Genomic DNA, 10245 nt, shown 5'->3' with positions numbered 1-10245 from the left:
AAAAAAAAAAAGCACCCTTCGTGAGACGTGTCTCTTCCACATTTGCTCTCCACAGCCAGCTCCCCTCCCTCCCTGCACTAAATCTCCAGGGCAACACGAGTACCTCTGGGCTCCTCGGGGAGCACGTGCAGAACCATGGTCTGTTTCAACACCACACTCTCCATCTCCAGGCGCATTTCGCAGGTATAGGTTCCCTGGTCAGCCTCCTCCACATTTTGGAGCAGCAGAGAACCGTCCTGGCACAAAATGTCCCCTACCAAATGCGCACGATTCCTGAAGCGGCCCACAGACACGCTGAGGTTGGAGTAGTAGTATAGCACGTAATCCTCCTGGAGGGAGACACAGCGCCAAGAGACGTCTCAGGTCAGTGGTTCCAGACCTGGGCGTCTGGATTCAAAAGATCCTGTTCTGTGAGCAAGCAGAGTCACCGCCATCATCATCACAGCAATTAGGTAGCACTTGGTGCCCAATTAATGACCATCACATGCCAGGCACTAGTCGCTAATTTTTACAAGGCTCTGGGGCTCATGTTACACAAAGACATCTGGAGAGATGGGGTCCCTATATGTTCATTTCTTACAGTTTAAGGTAAGATGAAACACAACTTTTGAAAACCATCCCTTGCCTCCACTGTTTTCTGCCATGGCCCTGAGTAGATGCCATTCAAAGGCACGACCCAGTCCCACAGGCTGGCTGGGGCAGGACTGCTGGGCACGCTGGCCGTCACTCCTCCCTCTTCTGCTTCTGCCCTCCTCCAGGCATCATGTCATAAGGGGTGAGGAGGCGTCAACAGGAATGGTTTATGGGCTGGGAGGGGAAACCCTGGAGAATTCTTCAACTTATGCCATCTAAAAATTTGAGTGAGAATAGCATTCTAGGGAAAACACGCTCTGAGCTAGAAAAACAACCTATTTCATTTACAAGCACAGGCATTTTATTGGACATATGTCATTGCTTAGGACACAGTTCATGAGTGACCCTGACATCCTATTGGAGCAGCTGAGTTCTGCGCCTCTGGACCCTCAGAGCAGCCAGCACAGCCTCCCAGGCTGAGTGAGAATGGAAGAGTTTTTCCCACCAGGATGAGGGGTCAAGTCTGATGTCCAGACACCCAAGAGAGCCAATGGGAATGCGTCATGATGGACGAGGCTGCTAGGAAGGGAGCAAGCTGAGTGGCCATTTTGTGAGCCTTTAACAGGAAGCAATGCCAAAGGTTTGCTCTCATCACTGAAGGGCTGCAGAAGCAGCAGCAACCCAGCTGGGTGGTGGGCCTTTGCCACCTTCGCCATACCCTGCCCGTTCCTATAACTACAGCTCCACCTGGTACCACTGATTGGCAACTGAACCTTTTCTCCCTCCCCCTCTACCTTATTGGTTTAGAATAAATTAGCTTTTTCCTTTTTTGCAGTACCAAAGGCCCTCTGTTTGCATTTATGGCGGTGGGTGGATGGACCCAGAACCAGAGACAGGTTATGAACCAATGACAGTTCTCAGACCCGTAGCCTGAGAACAGTGTGATTATCCCCACAGAATCTCTGCTGAAGCTTCACGCACTCTTCAGGGAGCTCCCACGACAGATGCTTACTCAACCATGCTACCTGCTTACCCAATGCTTCCAGCATCCATGAAGGAGAAAGAGATGATTCCCCAGAATATAAGTGACCAGTGGAATGCTGAAAGAATATCCCCATTACTCACCCCAAAAGATAACTGTGATGGCATTCTTTTGCCTATGCCACATTTTCCTATCTCTCATCCTTTTCTCTTTCCCACCTACCTATGCTTCTCTACAAAGGGCAGAAATGGGAGGGGGGGGACTAAAAGAACTTTTTGTGTCTTTATGTCTCCCTTTAGCATCTCAATGTGCTGAAACTGAAGCTTACCATTAGTAAGTCACCTTCATTTTCACAAGAAGAGGAGCTGAAGTCAATGAGGTTAAGTAACTTGCTCAGCTGATTATACAACCAACAGGCCAAGGCAGGAGGAGGAGGCTCAATTCTGACAAACTCCAGAACGCAAGTTCTTGCGACACCATTTTGTGGTACCTGCTGACCTGATTCCCTTCTCCCCACACTGTTCTGACACCACTGGCCAGCACCTCACTGCTCCTGCACAGTCACGTTCCCTCTTCTTACCGTGACACGTGCTTTTGGTGAGAATATCCAGTCCACCTTGGTCACACGCTTCTCTTCCGTGCTCTGGAAAACACATCCCATCAGAGCTGAATCACCTACATGAACAGTCAGCTCGAAGGAGTTAGCAATCACATCACTCAGGTCCAAGGTATAAGCTGTAGAAGTCAAAAGCAAGAGGAGATGATCATTTAGACAAATTTCTCAACAACAAAACCCAGTAATCACCTAGGGCTATACACCTTCACTCTGCCCATGCCCTAACACGGGTGAGGTATTCATAGTCCCTCACTCAAACCAGCATGGCATTTCCAGGGTGCTGAGGACTACCGACGGCTAGCCACACAGCTCAGGCAGCGGCCCTGCCATGGTCACGCTGCACCACAGGCTCACTGGGCCCCTCTCCTAGCTAGCCCCTTCCTCTTTTCCAGGTTTCCCCCCTTCCCCACTCCCAGTCACCTTCCTAAGAAGAAAAAGAGAGAGAGAGCTAAAGTCCCTCCTTTTAGAGCAGAATTTAGATCCCCATAAATAGGAAATGGAAGGTCTCTTCCTCTAAGTTTAGCACTGGTTCCTTATCTGAAGTGCCAATTACAGGTATTTTTTTTTCCTTCCTCTTTTCCCTTCCTTCAGTCCCTTTACAAAAGCTTGTCCCTGAGTTTGCCAGTTGCACTGGCTGTAGTGCGGATCTGGCAATCAGGCCACCACAGAGCACAGCTTTCCCCTTGAACTTCCTTTGTGCCTGCCTTCCTCTGCTCTATCCCTCTCCTCCTCACCCCCGGCTTTCTATCAACTCGGCTTTTCTGCTGCTACGCATTTGCACATGCCGTCATGCACGCTGAGTCAATTCTCTTCTTACCTAAAGAGACAATCTCTACATGGATATTTCTGTTGCCACAAAGGGACGAAAACAACAAGCAAGACACGTTCAGAAGCTGGCCAGGTCACATCAGAGGAAAGCCAAGCGATGGCATATGGGAATAAATGGGGGATGTGGCAGTCTTTTCATGCAAGCTGTTGCCCTGAGAGAAAAGCCTTCCCTTCCTGTTCAACAGCAGGCACACGCAGTGGGGAAGACATAAAAGAAAACATAAACTCGAAAGCCTTTGGAGGGAATTATTTTGAAAGAAATCAAAATCAGCTCCAAAAACAATTGGAATTTTCCTATAAGGAAGAAATGAGCAACCTTACAAGTTATGTTAGAAGGTACAAGAAGCTAGTTAAGAGCACTGCATGTGGAATTAAAGGAAGGTTTGCTAAAAAGCAAAAGCAGCATCCAAAGCAAAAAGAAACTTATATCTGAAGGGTAAGCTTTGTGGAAAAATGGTTGAAGAAAATAAGGCTTTCACAGAAGAGGAAAACTCCTCCACACAGAAATGTAAACCACGAGATGGCCCCAAGCCACAGGCTGGATGAACTCTCCAGCCAGAAGGGCCAAAACCTGCAGGCAGCTCCAAAGACCTGTGAGAAAAGGTTTAAATGCCCTCTGAGATCATTAAAACCCTGCTGCCATGAAAACAGTGTTTCTACTTCATGGCCATTTGTGTTTGTTTGAGTGTCTGCCTGTTGTATACACTCTACATTGCCTAGACTTTGAGCAAAGCCAATTCTTCCATGTTCTCTGCTGAGTCTGTGCTTGGGTCACTCATTACTTGGGTCATAGTTCAAACATTACTAATAATGAAAACAAAAGGCTGTGAATAAATCACCTAGCTGATTAATTCTTCCTACAGAACTAGATCTCCAGGAAAGGAGAAAGGACCAAGAAAAATTAGAAAGAGTAGGAGGTGAGCAGCAACAAGCAGCCTGAGCGGTTGGGTGACTTTGGCCTGCTCTGAAGAGGCAGCCAACCCATGCTTTTGAGAAGGAAGTGGAGCCAAGGGAGAGCTTGAAAGACAAGAAGCCTTCTGGACAGCTCAGGGAAAGTGAAGAGAGTTGACAGGCAAAAGAAACCACTTCACGATGGGAAATGGCTCAGTGTATTTGAGGAACTGGTACATTTAATGTGACTAACACATGAAACAATTACAGGGATTCTGGGACTCTCTTTGGTAATTTCATTTCCTGGTCTGAGTCTAATTACAGTTTTAAAGATTACAATTTAAAATAGAGGAATGCCAAAGCATAACATTTTTTGTATCATGGGAGTGTCCTAGACCACCCAGAAAGGACCTAAAGGCATTCTGCTCTTAATAGAAACAGGAGCATCTGCTTTCCAAGGAAGAATCCACTACCAGCCTTCTAGAACATTGTTTTAGGCCAACTGTGAAGTTTCAGGTTAAGGTTTCTGTTTTCAACAAACCAAGGGGAAATGAAAATATACAAAATCAGTTTTTAAAAATACACAAGTCTGGGCCCTCCCTGATGGTGCAATGGGTTAAAGCACAGCACTACGAAACTGGCCACAGCTGCTGACCCACATGGCGCGGCAGACCTCTCCTGACCTGCCCGCAGCTCCCCTCAGCAGAGTACTTTGTCCATCTGCCTGTTCTGCTCCCCGCTCTGTCTCTGGTAAATCTCTTGCCGCCCCTGCACCTCTGAACTGTACCCCAGTTCTGTATGCATAAATAAAATACATCTTAAAAAATAAAATAAGTCCTACAATAAATCAAACCCCTTACATTTTTCCTTTGGCTTCTACTTACCCAGTAAAAGTGGCATCAGGATGAATTTCAGTGGGCAAAACTTGGTCCTCCTCTCCATCTTCCAACCTTAAGGGAAAAAAGTAGAGGGGGGAATCAGAAAGGAGTGTTGAGGGAAGTTTACTGATTTAACAAACTGGAGCCCCTCCACCGGCCACCCTCTCCCTGAGATGCTTGAGTAGTTCTGTGAGGGGAGAGAGGATGAAAAAGAAGTGAATGTAAGAATAAGAAAATACCAGAGGCTGGTTAAGTGCCCTGATGAAACAAAATAGAGGGTGTCTGCAGAGCCACTGAGGGGCTGCTATAGACTGACTGTAAAAGTAGATCAAATGAAAGTGGCCTTTCAAGAAAAAAGCAGATAATTGCAGGATGCCCTCAAGAAATTAGCCCTGGCTAGTCAAACAAAAAAGTGCCAGGTACTCAAAATTTGTTGTGGCCATCATTTCACAATATATGTGAGTCAAGCCACCAATCTGTGGGCCTTCAACGTAGCCAGGGATATATGTCAATTACTTCTCAATTAAAATTACAGGACACTAGGCCTGAAATGTGTACTTATCTCTCCAACTACACTTAAATGACCACTTCTAACTTGAAGAATGTTCAGGACATGTGGGAAAATAAACACACAAGTAAGGGGGAAATTTTCGACTTAGTTAATGCATTCACCAAGCTCTTTGACTAAAAGGAACCACCTGAAAGTTCCACAGTGAGCTTCCCCAACCACCACCACCCCCCTTTTTTTTTTTATTTTATAACAGTTTATTTTACATTTTTACATTTTACTTTTTTTTTTCCATCTCAATTGTAGTCCCCGCGGGTTTCCCATCACCAAGTCACCCGTGCACCACCCCTTTTTTAAAAATATTTTTAGGCAAGGTAGTTTGGATAGAATAAGAATTGGACTGTGGGCCCTCCCTGGTGGTGCAGCGGGTTAAAGCACAGTACTGAGAATCTGAAGCCACTTCCGCATGAGTTCGATTCCCGCCTGCAGCCTGCCCCGGAGGAGACCACATGGCGAGCCAGACCTCTCCTGACCCGCCCGCTGCTCCCCTCAGCAGTGTACTTCGTAGATCTGCCTGTTCTGCTCCCCACTCTGTCTCTGGTGAAGCCTCTCACCGCCCCTGAGCCTCTGGCCTGTACCCCAGTTCTGTATGCACAAATAAATAAATAAATCTTTAAAAAAAAAAAAAAAAAAAAGAATTGGACTGTGGTGGGCAAAAAAAAGTATTTTTTAAAATTGTATGTGTACAAGTACTGGAGCACAGGCTAGAGTTGCAGGGGATGAGAGGATTCACTAGAACAGGAGATTGACTGAAATACACTGCTGAGGGAAGAAGAGGGAGAGATAGGAGAGATCTGCTGGGTGGGTCACCTCCCTGGTTGGGGATCGAACTCGTGCTGCAGTGGCTACGAATAGCTTCATAATGCTGTGTTTAACCTCTTGCACCCGCAGCTCCCCTCAGCAGTGTACTTCGTAGATCTGCCTGTTCTGCTCCCCACTCTGTCTCTGGTGAAGCCTCTCACCGCCCCTGAGCCTCTGGCCTGTACCCCAGTTCTGTATGCACAAATAAATAAATAAATCTTTAAAAAAAAAAAAAAAAAGAATTGGACTGTGGTGGGCAAAAAAAAGTATTTTTTAAAATTGTATGTGTACAAGTACTGGAGCACAGGCTAGAGTTGCAGGGGATGAGAGGATTCACTAGAACAGGAGATTGACTGAAATACACTGCTGAGGGAAGAAGAGGGAGAGATAGGAGAGATCTGCTGGGTGGGTCACCTCCCTGGTTGGGGATCGAACTCGTGCTGCAGTGGCTACGAATAGCTTCATAATGCTGTGTTTAACCTCTTGCACCACCAGGGACCCCCCACCCCAAGTCTTTTTAAATTTCTGCATGATCTGTATTTACTTGACTGCATCAACAACTAGCTCCTGGGAAAGAATGCACTGTTTTATAATGAAACACAGTTTTCTTAATGAAACACAAGGACCTTAACTGCAGGGAGTTGCAATCCCACCACCTGGGGTTCCTACCTACTACTGTGACAGGTGTCAGTCATGACACTAACGCCCCACCAAGGGAGCAATTCCACCTTAGGACCTGCTAGAAGGAACCGTCTTTTTTGTGCATTAACATGTGGTACCCTAACTGGCTCTGGGGGGGATGTTCAGCAGATACGATGACCATTTTAATTGTGAAAAATGATACGTAAGATATTCCTTATCTGTATTCTAATCAATAAAATCCTCCATCTGGAAAATCAGGATCAAACTGTTCAAAGAAGTCCTACTCTAGCTCCCAATTATGCAGAGAAGTCAGTTGACCTTGTTTACTCTCAATGTCCTCACTGTAACATGGGGATAAGAATGCAAGGATCAAATGTGATCATTAAATCACATTAAGTTTCTCCAAACATTAGTTTAATGAAAGCCCAGTTCTCTCTTAAGATCACCATAACTCTACTCCTGCTCCCTGCCACCAACCTTACTCCACACATACATGGGTAAGGATGGCAAAGTCTTCCCTTTACAGCATGTCAGAACTTTAACTTATCATATCTGGAATATCTGAGGTTCCTGTTGAAGCTGAATGAATTCTTCTGGCCATACTCCCTCTCCTATCCAGCATACAACTCTCATTCATTAGCCCCTCACCCTGGCCCAGCGGCAAGCCACTGACAGACAAGTCAGTGATACTACATGTTTGACACCAAACCCTATTAAGTCTACATCATCAAGGGCAGGGTCTACTTGCACTTTGTTCTACGGGTGCCCCATGCCTGTGCTACAGCACCTGTAAAGTACCTGGTATATACTGGAAAATGCTGGTAGCATAAAATGACCATCAAGTTGAAGTCAGCTTAGATGTCCTGCAACTGTACACTCTGTTTTAAGAGAAACATGGAACCACTGAAGACTCTGGATCTAATCACCAAAATGAGTCACTCAGAGCCACACCCAGTTCTAAGAAGTGTGCAAACAATCTCATGAGTAGAAGATACCCATTATCAGACCTAAGTACCCAATTGTACCTTTAGAATTCTGTATAAATCAATGGAGAACTAATGATTGATTTGAAAAAGCAGTGAATTTATGTTTTAAATCTCTTCCTGAGACAGACCTTTTGTCAATGAACTCTTTGATTATTGGGAAATCACTCAATGCCCCAAGCTTCATCTTTAAAAGAGTGGAAATTCCACTGAGATTGATAGCCCCACACTTAAAGTCAACAATTGATATACAACAAACTAGAGAAGGTTATGCCAGGTATGGTGAGATTTTTTACACATGGACCCACTTCATCCTGGCAATAACCCTATGAGATTTCACCAGTGAGGAAAGTAGATACAGGGTGGTGAACTGACTTGCCTCAGAACACATGACAAGTGGCATGCCAAGGTCCACACCCAGGAAGCACCGCACTGCCTTCCATGTCTATGAAAGCAGTGACGGCTTGAGAGCAAAGCTTCCCTGGATTTCATTTGTCAATACAAGACTCATCTGCTCCCCTGACTGAACAATCTCCCACCCCCTTCACAGTTAACTCCTACTCACTGTTCAGATCTCAAGTTAAATGTCATTTCCTCAGAGAAACCTCTCCTGAACCACTCTTCTCAGATCAGACATGTTTTAATAGTCACACTTAGCTTTTCTTCAGGGCAGCTACCACAATTTCTAATTGCCTATTTTTTTATGCCCATTTGATTGAAGTCTTAGCCTCCACCCTCATCCTTCGACTACAAGCTCACTGAAGCCAAGAGCTATGCCCATCTGTCATTCTATCTCCAGAGCCAGCCCAATGACCCAGGATGACAGCCCAGTAGCCACTTGTCATGAGTTATTAACACCTAGCAGGTCATTAACCACTCACCACAAACTTATTAACACCTAGCAAATTTCATTTTCCTAATTAGTAATTTTTATCAAACATCCACATATTCAGAGTTTTATACGTGTGTATGTGTATAACACATATATATATAACAAAATTGTGAATTTTATGTATTTGATGAATATCAACCATTTAAAAGTGAACCAGAGCAAAAAGGGAACTCATCCATCTTGTCAAATGGCCGGCTACAAGCAGGCTGCAGGGACCAAGGGTGAGTCTCTGTAAGTGGCTGAAAAGTGTCTCCTTCCATTACCTGTTCACTCAGCCTTGGGCCCCAAACAGTCACTCAATTGTGTAAGCTGGCTCACAGTACAGACCAGAGACCAAGCAAGAGCAGAGGTTGCTGGTCTGGGCTAAGAAGAAATTTGCTGGCAAAGGGGATGTCCCCACTAAGAGGCCACTTGTCCTTTGAGCAGGGGTTCATTCCATCACCCTCCTGGTAGAGAACAAAAAAATTCGTGATGCGCATAACATGGACCCCATGGAGCTGTGTCAGAAGATGGGGATCCCTGACTGCATAAGGAAGGGGAAGGCGAGGCTGGGGCATCTGGTCCAGAGGAAGATTTGTCCCACTGGTACCTTCACACAGGATAACGCGGGAGTCCTGGCTGAGCCGGAGAAAGTTATCAGGACCAACTACGACAGATATGCTGACATCTGTTGTCACTGGGGAGGCACACTGGGTCCTGGGTACAAAGACTGTGACTCGCATGGCCAAGCTGTAAAAGGTGAAGGCTAAAGAAACCACCACAAAACTGGGCCGAGTGAGTGTTGTGGCATCTTCTGTACATAAAAAATAAGCGGTCTCTTCTGCCAGTGTCAAAAAATAAAAACTAATCAAACCATCCAGATGTACCTTGATAAAAATAGACTCCATTTAAACTTTGCACTTTGGGGCCTCCCTGGTGGTGCAGAGGTTAAACTTAGCACTATGAAACTATCTGAAGCCACTGAAGCAAAGTTCAATCCTTGACCAGGGAGCCGCAGCAGACCTCTCCTGTCCTGCCCGCTGCTCCCCTCAGCAGTGTATTTCAGATCTGCTGGTTTTGCTCCCCATTCTGCCTCTGGTGAATCCTCTCACCGCACCCCCTCCACCTCTGGTTTACACCCCAGTTCTTATATGCATAAATAAATGAATCTTAAAGGAATAAGTAAATTTTGCACTTTTACCCTTCTTCCTTCTCCAGATAACTCTGTATCTCATAAGTTTTGGCCTGAACTCAAGGCTCTCATAATATAACCCCCAACAAGTATCTCCTATCACTCCTGTAAATACTCCTATCAATACTGTAAATTACCTTCCTGTCATTAGAATAGGAGAACTGTTATCCTTGGCAAAATTATAACAGAACAAAAATCTTTCAAAAGGAAATTTATGACAATGAGACTGCCACACAGGATGTGAAAGTGACCCCAAATATTTCAATATTACAAGACAAAATAAGGGTGAGGGGCCACCTCTCAATGAAAAAGCTTGTCCCAGTAGGCACTGAGCTAACACTGGCTTACCCTTCCCCAGCCTGAATGCTGAGACCCCTCTGCTTACACTGCCATGGACTCCAGGATCACAGGTGTCTTCAG

General features: G+C 45.5%; 1 protein-coding gene and 1 pseudogene across 1 annotated transcript in view; one reads left to right on the top strand and one right to left on the bottom strand.

The window, feature by feature from the left end:
- Positions 1-3019, bottom strand: part of AMICA1 (adhesion molecule, interacts with CXADR antigen 1) — a 17308-nt gene extending 14289 nt beyond the window's left edge. Inside the window, exons 1-3 of the mRNA XM_012729487.1 lie at positions 2989-3019; positions 2136-2290; positions 104-329 (exon numbers count right to left, since the gene is read on the bottom strand). Of these exons, the coding sequence (XP_012584941.1) occupies positions 104-329; positions 2136-2216 (307 nt within the window). The 5' untranslated portion in view covers positions 2217-2290; positions 2989-3019. The remainder of the gene's footprint in view (positions 1-103; positions 330-2135; positions 2291-2988) is intronic.
- Positions 3020-8897: 5878 nt separating this feature from the next.
- LOC101634788 lies at positions 8898-9464 on the top strand (annotated as a pseudogene).
- Positions 9465-10245: the final 781 nt, after the last annotated feature.

The sequence above is a fragment of the Condylura cristata genome, unplaced genomic scaffold (assembly GCF_000260355.1).
Source record: "Condylura cristata isolate star-nosed mole 26May11 unplaced genomic scaffold, ConCri1.0 scaffold00025, whole genome shotgun sequence".
In the NCBI taxonomy this organism is placed as follows: Eukaryota; Metazoa; Chordata; class Mammalia; order Eulipotyphla; family Talpidae; genus Condylura; species Condylura cristata.
Note: the sequence above shows the minus strand (reverse complement) of the source record. Positions and strands in the feature narration are given on the sequence as shown.